At 39.2% G+C, this 16,471-nt stretch overlaps 1 protein-coding gene across 5 annotated transcripts in view; it reads left to right on the top strand.

Annotated features, from left to right (window-relative positions):
• PCB (Pyruvate carboxylase) overlaps positions 1-16,471 on the top strand; it is a 35,753-nt gene that overhangs the window by 16,153 nt on the left and 3,129 nt on the right. For 2 of the 5 annotated variants that reach the window (XM_053752804.1, XM_053752803.1), the window contains exons 5-24: positions 644-759; positions 1,215-1,309; positions 1,697-1,865; positions 2,966-3,072; positions 4,578-4,702; positions 5,469-5,678; positions 6,149-6,239; positions 6,452-6,587; positions 8,197-8,379; positions 8,874-8,888; positions 9,604-9,654; positions 10,295-10,544; positions 10,802-10,949; positions 11,600-11,859; positions 12,724-12,938; positions 13,848-14,058; positions 14,509-14,715; positions 14,919-15,027; positions 15,516-15,641; positions 16,246-16,407. In XM_053752804.1, coding sequence (XP_053608779.1) covers positions 644-759; positions 1,215-1,309; positions 1,697-1,865; positions 2,966-3,072; positions 4,578-4,702; positions 5,469-5,678; positions 6,149-6,239; positions 6,452-6,587; positions 8,197-8,379; positions 8,874-8,888; positions 9,604-9,654; positions 10,295-10,544; positions 10,802-10,949; positions 11,600-11,859; positions 12,724-12,938; positions 13,848-14,058; positions 14,509-14,715; positions 14,919-15,027; positions 15,516-15,641; positions 16,246-16,407 — 2,986 coding nt within the window. The remainder of the gene's footprint in view (positions 1-643; positions 760-1,214; positions 1,310-1,696; positions 1,866-2,965; positions 3,073-4,577; positions 4,703-5,468; positions 5,679-6,148; positions 6,240-6,451; positions 6,588-8,196; positions 8,380-8,873; positions 8,889-9,603; positions 9,655-10,294; positions 10,545-10,801; positions 10,950-11,599; positions 11,860-12,723; positions 12,939-13,847; positions 14,059-14,508; positions 14,716-14,918; positions 15,028-15,515; positions 15,642-16,245; positions 16,408-16,471) is intronic. The other 3 variants (XM_053752805.1, XM_053752806.1, XM_053752807.1) reach the window with 3 other exon arrangements.

The raw sequence follows: 16,471 nt of genomic DNA, 5'->3' as shown, positions 1-16,471 counted from the left end.
TTATCTATGCTTCTACCACCGCCGCGGTCAGGCAAGGTGACCGTTATCATGGCGACATGGCGACCTCGTGCTCCACGCATGATTGTGACACGGGGACCGTTTTCCAAATTATATAGGGGAGGAAAGATCTGCTTTATATGTATTATTGTAATTTCTTATACGACTGCCTAAAATAAAAATAGAAATTCAAAAAACTCCTTAAAATAGTCGAATCAGGGGATCGCTCTGCAGTTGAAAATACTTGAAATCCAATTCGTCTGCTTCTTCTTCTTAGCGTGTTGACTCGGACGAATTAAATTAAATCTGCTTATATTTAAAAATATTTGTTTTGAAAGAACAACTTACTTTGGAATTCTTTTAAGTTAAAGGACAAATAAATATTATTATCTCCTTGAAGAATAAGAATATTTATTTGTGAGACATAGGTAGGTACATTAAAAATACAGTTGAAATAAATTAGTAGGTAGTATCACTATGCTCTGTCTTTAAACACTTACAAATATTGTTAATTATCATTTAACGTGCATCCTTATTGGGTGTCGGGGATATTTATTTACATTTTTATGATTAAATGTAGCTGAGGTTTAACTAACTTTGCCATCTTTATATATGTGTAGTTATGTTACTTTTTATTTGTTCCCAGGTCTGACTTCGCGCAAGCCATCATCGACTCAGGTCTCCGCTTCATCGGGCCATCCCCGAAGGTCGTTCAGCAGATGGGAGACAAAGTGGCTGCCAGGAAAGCGGCTATTGACGCAAGTAAGTATAATATATTTTGGTAGGATTTGAACCTGGGACCTTTTTGTTCACAAGCGTCTTGAAGAATTTGCTGAAGCATTCAAAATCAAAGCTTTTATACAGAAATTAGACTTTTACAGCCGCGTTAAAATTTTAAATATATTACACTAGCTCCGTTCCGGAGCTTCGCTCCCTTGAGAATTTCGGGATAAAAGGTACCCTATGTATTATTCCAGTTTATATTCTAACCGTGTATCATATTTGATAACAATCAGTCCAGTAGATTTTGCGTGAAAGCGTAACAAACATACACACATCCTCACAAACTTTCGCATTTATAATATTAGTTCTCACTCAGATTGTCCCCAGGAGTTGAACTGAAATAAAAACAATGGTGATAACTTATTCTATTAGAAATCTACAAGAACTTTTTGTATGGTTTTTTTTAGATTGTACAATACTTTTTTTATTCACAGAGGTACCTATCGTGCCCGGCACGGACGGTCCGGTGAACACGAAAGAGGAGGCCTTGGAATTCTGCAAGCAACATGGCCTACCCGTCATTTTTAAGGTACTTATGTAAAATTACTTGGTGCGGTACTTCAAAGGTAAATACGGAATCTATATATACTTTGTTGTGTGTTATACAAGGTGGCTCTTATGCTCAGGAACGCTCAGATGTATCAAATTCAAAATGTTTACCAAACTATCTGTTGCCTGCGGCTTCGCCCGCGTAAATTTTCCACGGGACCAATTATTTTTCCCTATGTATTTCATCATACTTCAAACTACATGTATGCAAAATTTCAAGAAGATTGATTAAGTAGATAGAGCATGAAGAGGTAACAAACAAACAAACTTACTTTCGCATTTATAATAATATTAGTCAGGACTAGCCGTTACCCGCAGCTTCACTCGCGTTAGCCGTAAAGTTAACATGTTTGTTTTGTATTAACAGGCAGCCTACGGCGGTGGCGGTCGAGGCATGCGGGTCGTGAAAGAGATGGACGATGTTGCTTCCTCATTCGAGCGCGCCTCGTCCGAAGCCCTAGGCGCCTTCGGTAACGGCTCCATGTTCATTGAGAGGTTCATCGAAAGACCTAGGCATATTGAAGTCCAGCTTTTAGGTAAGTTAGCGTTAAGAGTGTGAGGGAGATCGATGATTGATGAATCGCGTCTGAAAACCAGTGTTTGCCCCAATGTGGGTGTACGTATGTGAGGCAAACACTTGGTTGATATTGGTAAATGATACCAGAGAGAATAGTATATTTATTAATTATAGATGAATCTATCTAAAGTATAGAATATTGTATCATTATTATGTGAAGTGATATCTTGTATTGTAAAGTAGATAATCTGTGACGTTATGTTGGAACACAAAAGTTATTGCGCTGAGTAGACACAATATTAATGATAATTATAATTTATATTTTATTACAGCAATTGTGTTTGGTTAATAAGGTTGTCCCATAACGCCAGTTCCACACTATCGCCGTACTCAGACACATGCCGACGCGAATGCGTGAACATTGCAGTAGTTAGTATGAGTGATTTAATTGACCGCAATGAAAAACCAACAATGTAAACCGTATCCGCCAAAGTTTGGTAAACTGTTCGACGACAGTGTGGAACTGGAGATAAATAAATATATTAGCGGCAAATCACACAGATTGAGCTAGCCCCGAAGTAAGTTCGAGACTTGTGTTATGGGATAATAACTCAACGATACTATATTTTATAACAAATGCATATATAGATAAACATCCAAGATCCGGGCCAATAAGAAAAAGATCATTTTCCATCATGATCCGACCGGGGATCGAACTCGGGACCTCTCGGTTCAGAGGCATGCACTTTACCCTGCGCCACCGTGGACGTCAAAGTTAAGGGTCGCCACAACAGCAATGTAGTTCTGAAGCTCATTGAGATGATGAATGCAGAAGTATATTAGAGGCATTCTGTACTCCACGTAAACAAAATTGTCAATTTAAAATAAGTTTTATTTTAATTGAATGATATTATGGAATGTTTGTCTGAAATGAGCAATTTTTTTTAATGTACAGTCAACAGCACCTCAAGTTACCCTGCATGAACCTCTATGGCGCGGTAATAGAGCCGATTTTGCAATGAATTTGGGTAGGTTGATGTGGTGTTGACTGTACGGCGAAAACTCAGAACCGGCATAAAAATAACAAAACGACATGAAGATCAATTTATTGTAACGCAGGAGACAAGGCTGGTAATGTGGTGCATTTATACGAGAGGGACTGCTCCGTGCAGCGCAGACATCAGAAGGTCGTGGAGATTGCGCCTGCGCCGCGCCTCGACCCCGAGGCGAGTTGATAATCAATACATACTACTATACTGTGCTTAGACTGTTTCGATCGTCATCGACAGATTTTATTCAAGTCGCGTAAAGGCATCTGACATCGACTTTACGACTACTTACCGCCATCTAGTGGCAGGTAGATAGTAGTGAACTATTATACTGTGCAGGTTTCCCCACGATGTTTTCCTTCACCGGAAGCAAGTGGTGAACTATGAAAAGTACTGTATATGAGTCAGTTTGGTATACAAACTCATGACAGGAGTAGGATACGAACCTGAGACCTTTCGATAGGGGGACTTCTTTTATGTAAGGATATCATCGATTCTATATATTTAATACTAATTGAATATTGACATAAAGTTATACTCAAATATAATAGATTACTTCTGAAGGTTTCGTCTATCTCTGTGCCATTTAAATTAAAATCATCAAAATCGACCGAGTAGTTAGTGCGTTTATTCGTTAGAAACAAAATCTCAGTATAATATTAGTACTAGTGTTATCTATGGTCGTAATAAATTAAACTCTTGTGTAGTGGCAATTAAAATGTAAAAATATATTGGAAACCAAAAGTACAACTCAACTATCGGCGGCAATTTTCTTGACAGCGAAAAATATTTGAAATTAGAATAACGTTGTCAACTTATTTCTCTAATACAATTTTGGTGGCCAGTGCAGTTATTTTATTATTATTTAAATCCTGGACAACTAGTATGTACCTATAAATACACATAATAAATAAAAGCCTCTTTATTTTCCATAAACATTTACATTTTTGTTCACTGTACTTTATTTTTATTCGTAAACCAAGATTTATAGAAACCCCTCTTATCCAGTTATTTCCTGCTAACTTTGTTATATCATCTACCCATCTTTCCTTTATATATATATATATATATATATATATATATATATATATATATATATATATGGAAAGCACTCGGATCACAATCATAACCTGTTTTGATATACCTTTTGACTATGTACATTATGTACTTTTATATATTATTAGAAAAAAAAAACATTGTAAGAAACAATAACGGTAAGCCAATCTGGCATGATAGGGACCAACACTGTTCAAATGAGTTTCTTTCGGCATTTCTTCTCAGCAGTGGTCGTTCCGAAATGCCAGTAGTTTGTAGCTTGTGAGAAATAACTATAAATATAAAAATTGACGAGAAAAAGTGTCTGTGAAGGTCTAATTTCTGAATAAATGATTTGAATTTGAATTTGGTTTACCGACTTTTCTTTTTCCGAGTGGGCCCTTCGATTGATGTCGCAAGAGTCCAGCGTTTAGGGTGTCTGGCCACGTGTCCGGCCCAGTTCCACTTCAATTTTAAGGCTTGGTGATGCGCGTCTTTAATTTTCGTTTTTTCCCTAATTTCTTGACTTCTTACTAATTGGATTTTACGTAATTTTAAGATGCTTCTTTCCATTGCACATACATGCATAAATACACATACAATACATATATATATATATATATAAATGATCTTATTATAATTCGCAGACACGACAAAAAATGGTAGATTGCGCGGTGCACCTCGCCAGATACGTGGGCTACGAGAACGCTGGCACCGTGGAGTTCCTGCTGGATGACAAAAACAACTTCTACTTCATTGAGGTCAACGCTAGGTTCGTACTTGACACACTTTTTTTTTAATAATAATGAGATGAAAAAATTCTGGACTCGAGCGGGCACTGAACCCGCGCCCGTGTCTGTCCGGCGCGGACAGCGCTCTTGACCACTGAGTGCACTTGACCATTTTCAAAAATAACTTAAAAAAGCATGTGTGGCATACAATAATATAACAAATCCATTTAGATACACTTTACATGTCTCATGTTCGTTAAGTAGGTTCTTATTACCCCCAAATGGGGCTTGTAAGTGACCAATTAGCGCTCTAGGGTAATAATGTCGCTAGAAAAGCCCTAGGGTAGTACGTAATTTAAAAAAAAACACTTCACTCTTTCACAAAGTTCCCATAACCATCATACTGGCAGTGGACATCATGCATTCAGCCCAATGACCAAAGAGGTCGCTATTCAGCCTTGTCTTCTTCGTATGAATATAGTATCTATCAAACGGCAAAGCTCAATTTCGTACGTGAAAAAAAAAATCTTTACTTGGTTCTTTTTAATGAAAAAAGGCGAGAATAGAAAACTTTTACTTTAAATATTGTTTGTTCTTGGGATTTTTTTATAATTACGTTTTTTTCTACTTAACGTGAGTTAAGTAGAAAAAATTTTTTGAAATTGATTCCTTCGAATGACAAAGAAAAAATTTGTCATTCGAAGGAATCAATTCTATCACTTGCTTGGCCCACAGCTCTGGAGGCACTCCGATCACGTGCCCCGCCAGTAAATATGATTTATATTATGTAAATATGATTTATTTCAGACTACAAGTAGAACACACGATAACAGAAGAAGTGACGGGCATAGACCTCGTCCAGTCTCAAATCCGTGTGGCTGAAGGCATGACGCTGCCGGAGCTGGGGCTGACGCAGGACAAGATCCAGGCGCAGGGCTACGCCATCCAGTGCCGCGTCACCACCGAGGACCCGGCCAACAACTTCCAGCCGAGCACGGGCAGGATCGAAGTCTTCAGGTCAGTTGCTTCTGTAAAATGCGCTTCGTTATATGTGTAATTGTGATTTGAATATTTATGCCCTAATATGTGCTGTAATTTCATGATTCTAGATCAACTAGAAGTACTCTATAAATTTCGATTCCCCTGTGGAATCTCAAAATTATACGAGTACGTATTGTAATTTTTGATCGTGTGAACTTACAAATTTCATTATTTCACAGCTTAAAAAGACCATGAACCCGAGTATTTGATATAAATGTCAACTCTTTTTGTTTCTGAGTAAAAATAACATCGCATAATGGATAAACGTTTGCCTTTTAATGTCCGGCACCCAAACAATCATAAAACTTCGTTTCTAACAGATTATATTGTATTTAATTTGCAGAATGTCAAGTTCATTTAAATAATAAATATTGGTGAGAAACGTAGCTACATTAAAAAAGAAAAGTCTATACAAACATTTAATAATTAGTGTTTTGTTCCGTCAGGTCTGGCGAGGGTATGGGTATCCGTTTGGACTCGGCCTCTACATATGCGGGTGCTGTCATCTCTCCATATTACGACTCGTTACTTGTCAAGGTGGGAACGAATAAACTATACAGAAAAAAATCAATTAAAATTTAATATTATAAGTACTTAGACGATTTTGTTGTTTCATGTCATCTAAAAATTAATTTACCATGAGAATCACACACTTTCTATATAGTGTGACATTAAATTCATAAAGCTTTTTTCATATTCAGCTCTGAAATTTTTGTTAGAAATCATTTTGATGAAAATTCTTTATCAAGGTAATCTCCCACGCTCAAGATCTCCCAGCCTCCGCAGCCAAGATGAACAGAGCTCTGAGAGAGTTCAGAATTAGAGGCGTCAAGACCAATATTCCATTCTTGTTGAACGTGCTTGAAAACCAAAAGTTTCTCAATGGTAAGTTTCTCATTTTCACCAATCTCAGTGCTGGGTAAATTCAAAGTACACAGGCACTTAAATCGCATTTTGTTTATTTATAAATTAATAGGGGGCCGGCCTGTCTTCGCACGGTCTAATACGTCACTTGTACGTATGTATCAAAATACTGTATAATAGAAAAAATTGCATCAAATTTCGTAGCGTGACTTAAAAGAAGCAATCTTAGAAACAGACACATGCGGCGAGCGATTTTGTTTTATACTAGATAGATAGATAAAACATTTAATTGTAAAACAACATCACAATACACAACCAGACTAAAAACACAAAATAAAACACAGTATTCACAAAGCACAATTGAAAAGCAAGTGTACTGTATTAGTGTGTGTATAATATATAACTGTACTAGTGTGTATATATTAACAGTGAGGAAGGAGATATATAACTACGATTGATATATTATTTATACAATAAACATTGACTGTAGCTACATACACGTACCCAACATAATAAATAAAGAAAAATAAAATACAACATGGTAAATTAGTAAAGGATGCTGAAGCACATAAATAATACATTACAAATACATACACTTTACTAAAAATAAAATAAACAATTAAAAAATAAAGTTTACTCTAGTGGCAACACCCGCTACCGGCGGCGAAGTGTACAGTTACTTTTATGTGAATTTAGAAGGTGGGCTCGAAATTTATTTTTAAAGTTACAAATAGAAGAAGTCTAATTGGAGGTGGTATATTGTTCCAACACTTCGTCGCCTGGTATCGGTAGCTGCCCCTAAACGCAACCGTTCTGGGTCGATATACCAGCAAAGGAGGACGACAAGATCTGGCATTGGGAATACGGTTGAATTGCAGTTTTTTATATAAATAATCAGGAGTTTGACAACGCCGAACATTAGGGTGGCCAGATGCAGCTGTCTACGCGATTCCATGTTAAGCACGGATGCACTATTTAGAAAAGGAGTGATATGACTTCTGGGAGGCACATTAAAACAAAACCTACAACAGGCGTTCTGTACTCGTTTCCAAGAGACGGGGCCCGTAAACCAGGTCACCGTAATTAAGCCGCGACAGTATAAAGGCCTCGCATAACCTAACACGTACCGTTTCGGACAGCAGATTCCGGATTTTATATAACAATTTCAGCCTAAAGAAGCAGTTACGAACTATGCCAAGTACATGTTCCTCAAACCGGAGTTCACTATCAAGTGTAATACCTAAATTTTTAGCCTTATCAACTCTCTTAATGGCATCTCCTAATATGGACACGAGGGATTGCAGTCCAAAATTTTAGCAATTTGGCCTCTAGTGCCCAGAACCCTGATGATGTGAATAAAACACTCACTATTTGTGAATAAAACACTCACAACACTCACTATTTGTGAGTGTTTTATTCACATAATACAATGTATCATTTTACACAATTTTTTACAACGATTTATTCCAAAAATTAAATCGTACAAAAAAACATCCCATTAGATAAGATGAGAAACATCGAGAAACCTACCTCCCAGATTCAGATAAACAATTTTTTTTAATTTAGCCAGCAGATATTCGTCTTTTGTTTTTTTTTTTTAATTTCAACGACAAAATATTTGTTACTCCAGGCGCGGTAGACACGTACTTCATCGACGAGCACCCGCAGCTGTTCATGTTCAAGCAGTCGCAGAACCGCGCGCAGCGGATCCTCAACTACCTGGGGCAGGTGCTGGTCAACGGGCCCGCCACCCCCCTCGCCACCTCCATCCCCCCCAGCGACGTCACCCCCTACATACCCCCTGTGCCTTTGGGTGAGGTTTACTATATAACATGTACAGCGAAAATGTAGGAAACTCTAGACTCGACACTCAACGTCCGAGGTAGAAACCGGAAAAGCGCTCTCATAATATATTGCCGTTATGATAAAGGCTAAACCTAAGTCTAGTCAAAGATAAGCGGCTGCAAAGATAAGGTCTAGCCGAAATTATAAAGGCTAAACCTACGTTCAACTGACTATGAGCAGGCTACACCTAGTGTAGGCAACTGAGACCGATATATATATAGATATATATATATATATAGTAGGCGACACTAGATGCATATGTATATATATATTCAAGAAGAATATTTTTATCGTTTACTGATTCTGAATTGTTGAATTGTAAAATTTTATAATTGATGACCCCATCCCGATCCTTCATATGTAAAATAGTGCATTATGGTTACCTTAATATTTTTCCAAATTATTTATTTATGATAAATGGAGGATGAAATTTCCCACATGTAACTTACTTGTCTTTTACAGACCCCTCTGGGAATGGTATGTGCAAAACATTTATTGGATGTTGTATGTTTGCATTTTACCCGGTATATATATATTTCGATGCTTATATAAAATTTGTATTTAAATTATTTTATTTGATTAACGAGCGCTTATTTAAATAATTATTTTTTTATTTCATTAAAAGTGTTCATGTTTTCTCGGTAAGGGCCATCTCCAGTTCAGTGGTACCAATAAACTAAATAAAATACATTATTATACATACATCATTATACAAATAAAAAATTGAAAATAAATACAATTTATCTATCTTTGACTAAATTAAAATATTATTTTTTACAAATAACTCTGGCCACATATAAAACTTTAATCAAAAGTTAAATATTATATATACAATAGTCTTTAGTTTTCTCAATATAAATTGTAAAGGAAATTAAATAAGTGCTCAATATAAATTAACTGATATTCCTTTTATTATTTTATTTAATAATTTGGGGTGTAATCATTATTTTTTTGCCATTCTTAATTAAAATTTCATCCATCGTTATTGGTGTAAAATTACATATGTTTTTTTTTCTACCATTCGCACATTTTAAATCGGTAACTGTCACACTAATTTGATCATAATTGTCCCTGCACTAATCGGATGTATACATTTAATATTTGGTTTCTGTTTTTGGGTACGTTTTGTTTTTAATCTATGCACGCCGACAGTGTTGCACTATGCCATTTTTTTACTAAACCTGTTTTTCAGACCTTTCCCGTGAAGCCATAAAAAAGCAGGAGTTGACTGGCGAAAACACAGGTATACAGTTCACGTTTCACATTTAACGGTCATTGCTACGTTTTTTACTGTTAACTACTAATTGTGAAAATATTGTACATATAGAAAGAAATAGTTTCTTTTTTCTAGCAAAGGCGACATTTGTGTTTCAAATTTGTCTTTCTGAAAATAATTAGGCGACATCACGTGGCCAGTGCGCATTTTTCACATGCAAAAAATATTGTTGATTTGTGTTTTCTATTTTATCTTATAAATTGTCATTCCTTAAATAGACCTCCACTTTAATGAGTCTTACGTAATGTCACCTGTTCATATCTCTATACGAATAACTAGTTATATAATTATCAATAAAATTATATATTATAATTATAATAGAAATGAAAGACAGAAATAAATCTTACCGTTTTACCACCAAAAGATTTTAAACTATATTTAATATAATAATAATCAATAACTTAAAAGCTATGTTAGTGTCTAATAAAGTTAAACACTTGCTGCTATATATCCTTTTATTTTAAGATGTCACATGTTTAAATGAAGTTTCCTAGTTGTTAATAACTTATCATTGTGTGTTTTTCACTTTTCTTCGTAAGCTCTTATTGGTAAATACCAAGTAACGCTATAGAATTCGTGAAAAAATAAATACGACAATAAATTGCAGTGATCGCGCCCCCCCGCGGCTACAAACAGATCCTGCAAGAAGACGGGCCCGAAGCCTTCGCCAAGGCGGTGCGCGAGCGCCGCGGCCTGCAGCTGATGGACACCACGTTCCGGGACGCGCACCAGTCGCTGCTGGCCACCAGGGTGCGCACCCACGACCTGTTGGCCGTGGCGCCCTACGTGGCGCACAATTTCAGCAATCTTTATTCGCTTGAAAACTGGGGTGGCGCCACTTTCGACGTTGCTCTTAGGTGAGTCAACCTTTGTTTACAGTGTATTTTGAGAGGTAACATGAGAAACTGATACAACGTTCTAATCGAAAACGAAGTCGTAATTTAAAAAAAAAATCGATTCCAGGATTTGATATATTAGAAAATCTTGAGTTCCATCTAGTTCCATTAATTACAGTATTTAGAAATCCTCATTTAATATAACTAACATACACTCATCCCGTATCGCACTGATATTTGATCATTTTATCACCTTATTCATAATCTTAATTCCCCAGGTTCCTCCACGAGTGTCCGTGGGAGCGGCTCCGCGAAATGCGTCGCTTGATCCCCAACATCCCCTTCCAGATGTTGTTGAGGGGAGCCAACGCGGTCGGCTACACCAACTACCCTGACAATGTCGTGTACAAGTTCTGCGAGATGGCTGTGAGTTATATTTTCATAGTCCAATATCAATTCAAAAGAGCACTGTAGGTTACTCAGCTAAATTCTATAAATTTCTCAAGCCCACAAGTTTCTCAGCTGTCAACCTTGCAGATTTCCCAATTAATCTGAATAAGAGTTCTTCTGTATACCTGTATTTACAAATAAATATTTTTGATTTGATTTGCTTTCCACAAAACTACTACTCAAACTCTTCAAATCCTTCTTCATAGTCGTATTCCTCATGGCTGAGGGTCGTGGTCATTACGCGGAATGGATTACACACAACAACTTTCTTGGCATTAGTAATGGAGTGGTTTGCCATTGCCTTCTCCATTTCACACACAAGTTAATAAGAATCAACCAGTGTACAGGTTTCCTCACGATGTTTTCCTTCACCGGAAGCAAGTGACGCTCGATGGAAACTACTATACATGAGTCAAATTGGTATACAAACTCATGTGGCACGAGTAGTATTCGAACCTGATACCTTTCGATCCACAGACGGGCGTCTTAACTATTACACCACCACCGCTTCTCAATTATATCTATACCTATAGTTTAATGCCGGCTTCACACTTCACTAATTCACGTCGGCATCCGTAATTTCACCGTTAGTGTGGAGCCGGCATAAAACATTTTCCTTTCCCCAGGTAAAAGAAGGCATGGACATCTTCCGCGTGTTCGACTCTCTGAACTACCTCCCGAATCTGATCCTCGGCATGGACGCGGCGGGCAAAGCCGGGGGCGTGGTCGAGGCCGCCATATCTTACACCGGGGACGTGTCCGACCCTAGCAAGAAGAAATACGACCTTAAGTATTATCTGGGCTTGGTTGATGAGCTGGTGAAGGCCGGGACTCATGTGCTGTGTATCAAGGACATGGCCGGGTTGCTGAAGCCGCAAGCTGCTGAGTAAGTTTTTATATTTTGTTAAACGGATCAAATGTTTTTCGTTCCCAATTACCGTTTTGTATAATTATTTATCGTATATGTAGAGATGAGTGCCTTACGTAAACTAACAGAATATTCAGATGGGAGATAAACAGTAGACGTACGCGCCATTGTCATCTTTTTATATTATACCGTGGTTGCAGTAAAAAGGGATAATTTGTTTTGTGTGAGCAAAGCTAACATTTTTATTTTTACTCTCTCGCAGGACTAGGTAGGCAATTTATATATCTACTACTGGTTAGTCCCCCCCCCTCCCCCCGCCCCGCTAAGAATGGAGTTCCCAAAAATTCTTAGCAAAGGTCATTAGTTTTTGGGTGAATTTTTGACGGCGGACAAAATGCTCGTTAATTTATCATTTTTGCATTTATTTTTAGGTACACAGTCAACAGCACATTAACCTACCCAAATTTATTGCAAACTTGATGTGCTGTTGAATGTACCTATACCTATTCATCACAGTCGTATTCTTCATGGCTGAGGGTCGTGGTCATTACGTGGAATTAAACACACATAACAACTTTATTGGCATTAGTAATGGAGTGGTTTGCCGTTGTCTTCTCCATACCTATACCATATGGTTGAATTTCACGACTGTTTGAACGCGGCGTGTAGCGTTCATTAGTGTCGCACATTTTTTTTAAAGAATCTTTTTTTTTAAACTAATCATTTATAAAATTAACATTGTACCAGTACTTTACTAAGTTATAAAATAGGATAATTAAATTGATTATTGTGTATGGTACAATTTAATAAACACTAATGACAGCCCACGGCGGCGTTGAAAACGCTCGTGAAATATAAGATAGATTCCTCCGGTCCCGCTAGACTGCTGATAACCGCGATCCGCGACAAGCACCCGTCGCTGCCGCTGCACGTGCACACGCACGACACCAGCGGCGCGGGCGTGGCGGCGCTGCTAGCGTGCGCACGCGCAGGCGCGGATGTGGTGGACGTGGCTGTGGACGCCGTGTCCGGCCTGACCAGCCAGCCCAGCATGGGCGCCGTCGTCGCTTCGCTGCAGGGCACCGACCTGCACACCAGTAAGTTTGTCTATAACAATTATTTATTTCTCGAAATAACAAATGATCCCACACTAGGCCGGTATCGTGGCCATCGAGTACACGATTTAATACATATATTATACTAGCGGCCCGTCCCGGCTTCGCTCGGATTAACATAATAATGTATACACCTAAACCTTCCTCAGGAATCACACTATCTATTGGTGAAAACCGCATGAAAATCCGTGCAGTAGTTTTAGAGTTTATCGCGAACAGACTTTGTTTTATAATAAGGATAAATGGCACGTAGCAACCACGGCGACTACAAGGTTGTTGATATGTCAGCAACACAAAAATAAAAAAGGTTCATGCTAAGTCCCGTTAATTTTAAGTAGTTGTGTGTTCAAAGCATGGAATTAGTGGGTACTCCGTACAACGAAGTAAGTACTTATGGTTCAAAGCCCGAAAGTTTAAAAAACTCTAAAATTTGTTGTCAATCTCGTTTTTAGGTCTTTTCTGATATTATTTCCGTAGTTTTACCGTTCCGTAGTTTTCCTAGATGATTGGAAACGGCCAGAAAATATTCTCAGAATAGAGAGATATATAATTATGTCTCTTTCTCAATGTCGCGTATTCCTGGTTACTATCAAAGCTGTGACGCCCCGAAGTCCAGGGTTCGTGTCTCAACCATAAAATTTTGAAGTTTCGACTATGCTTTTACAAACTGCTACCGGCCTAACGTCAACCCCCATTAAAGAGGCTATCGTTGACTATCTTAAGATATGTGTCCCTTAGTCGCCTCGTACGACATCCACGGGAGGATTTATTCTAGGCGAAACCACACGCCACAATTCATATAATTACATGTTATTACATAATTAAATAATTATGACAATATTAAGACATAAACATATTTACTCATGTAAAAAATACCCCCCTCTCCTGCAGACATCCCCCTACAAACGGTATCAGAGTACTCCGCGTACTGGGAGCAGGCCAGGACTCTGTACGGCCCGTTCGAGTGTACAGCCACCATGAAGTCGGGCAACGCTGACGTCTACCTCAACGAGATCCCCGGCGGACAGTACACTAACCTGCAGTTCCAGGCCTTCTCCCTGGGGCTGGGCAACCAGTTTGAACAAGTCAAGAAGGCTTATAGGTAAGCAACTAATTTCTCGACTCGACCTCTATATATTTTGTCATAAACTCAACAGTCAAAACAAACAGTTTTGTTAACAAAACACTTTCATGTGACATCGTAGTTCGTTTTATATTACACTAGCGACATGGCCTGGCTTTGCACAAGGTCATTTTTTAAGAGAAGAGACCGTCTCCGAATTCAATCTAATCTGTTATACTGCCCACTACTTGGATTAACAATAAAATATTTAAATAAATGGTTTACACGTTTTGACAAATACACTAAATCCTCATATCGGATTTAGTGTCGATCGGATTGGTGAGCCGTATCGGGTTGCTGGTGTCAATCGGCTGCAGTGTTTGCTTACCACCAGGCAACCGTCATTTAGCATAGTTTGCCCACTATGCTAACATAAATGGCGTCGCACGAAGCGCAGATCGTCCAAATCTAAATTGTTTCTTCGTACAGGGAAGCGAACCTGCTCCTGGGCGACATCATCAAGGTGACCCCCTCGTCCAAGGTGGTGGGCGACCTGGCCCAGTTCATGGTGCAGAACAAGCTGTCTGCGGCGGACATCGAGGCGCGGGCGGAGGAGCTGTCCTTCCCCAAGTCCGTGGTGGAGTTCCTGCAGGGCGCCATCGGGATACCGCCCGGGGGGTTCCCGGAACCACTCAGGTATACATTGTAGCGTGCGGCTAGGTTGCGTGCCCAATCCTCGCATCTAACTGTACACCTCAGCCCCACCTCACGACGCTACGAATATATGTCACCGTAGTGCAGTATATCCCCACTACAGTATATATATATATATATATTGCTACAGCCTAAGCCTGAGTTGAAGCTTAACTTTGTTTAATAAATATCTGTCTACTTTCTAGATCTAAGGTCCTGAAGGACATGCCCCGCATCGAAGGCCGCCCTGGACAAGAACTGCCGCCTTTGGACTTCGACAAGTTGAAGAAGGAAATACAAGAGACGTACCCGCATGTGAGTAAAGTTGTCTTTCTTCTCCCGTTTGAGCATTATCCCGGTTTCTTCCGCAGCTGTAAAGCGTCGGGAGCCCAGGGTCCACTTTCCTACTTTACCTGCTCCAACTTGAACTCGTCTGTTGTACCAAATTTGTCTTTATAGTTATTATCTGTTTTCTGTCAATCAGTTATGGATGAATCCATATTTCCATATTATAAATGAGAAGTATCTTCAAATCATTTATTCAGGAATTGGACCTTCCCAGGCACGTGCGTCAAATTTCATACTATATAGTAATAGATCTCAAAATGCTACAAACTACTGGCATTTCGGAACGACATATACTAAGAAATGCCGATATCTCGCTGCCGATATATCGCTTTCACGGCCATCTGGGCCGATTTTGAAATTCCTAATCGATATAATATTAATTATATCTACGGCGGAACAGCGGACTATAGCTAGTTTCATGTATGACGATTGTTAGCCATCGTGTTGGTCCCCAGGTGTCGGACAACGACGTGATGTCGGCGGCGATGTACCCGCAAGTGGCCAGCGACTACTTCCGCATCCGCGACAAGTACGGGCCCGTGTCGCTGCTCGACACCAAGACCTTCCTCACGGGACCCACGGTCAGGAATACATAATTACCTTATATCTTATAATATCTCAAAGCAGGACTCCATCGCCCACACAGGCCTTCCTTATGCATGGATAAGGATGTGGCGACATCTACCGAGCCGCATACACAACGCTGCCGATGCAAAAAGCAGACTATACAAGCCACATAGATGATTTACGACTGTACGGACAGATGGCGCTACAGTCGACTCACTACAGAAGCTAACAAGCCTAGACCGCGCAAACAGTGCGTTTACGATTGGAAGCATATATAAGACCTCGGTGGTGCAGTAGTAAAGTGCTTGCCACTGAACCGAGAAGTCCCGGGTTCGATCCCCGGTCGAGTCACGATGGAAAATGATTTTTTTCTGATTGGCCCGGGTCTTGGATGTTTAGCGTGCTAGCTCAATCTGTTTGATTTGTCCTAATATATTTATTATTATTTCATACAACCTCTAATGAGGCACCGTTTGTCGCGTGCGGTTCCGCGGCGCTGCACGTTTGCGGATTGACGGGTTTTAACAACTGCAAAAACAACCAAATATAACAAATAATTTTTAATGTGTCTGGTTATAAAATGTGTATAGTGTAAAAAAGTAAGCGTTGTATTGAAAGGTGGGCGAACGGATAGAAGTGAAGATCCAGCGCGGCAAGACGCTGGACATCAAGACGCTGGCGGTGTCCGAGGAGATGACGGCCGCCGGAGAGCGCGAGGTCTTCTTCGAGCTCAACGGGCAGCTGCGCTCCGTCTTCATCCGGGACGAGAACGCCAGCAAGGTATTTATATTCTGCACTTCACATGGATAAATGTTCTCTTTAGTATATATAGATTTAGGTCAAA

Source organism: Plodia interpunctella, chromosome 12 (assembly GCF_027563975.2).
Source record: "Plodia interpunctella isolate USDA-ARS_2022_Savannah chromosome 12, ilPloInte3.2, whole genome shotgun sequence".
In the NCBI taxonomy this organism is placed as follows: domain Eukaryota; kingdom Metazoa; phylum Arthropoda; class Insecta; order Lepidoptera; family Pyralidae; genus Plodia; species Plodia interpunctella.
The sequence above is the reverse complement of the archived record's forward strand: the minus strand, read 5'-3'. Positions and strand labels throughout refer to the sequence as shown.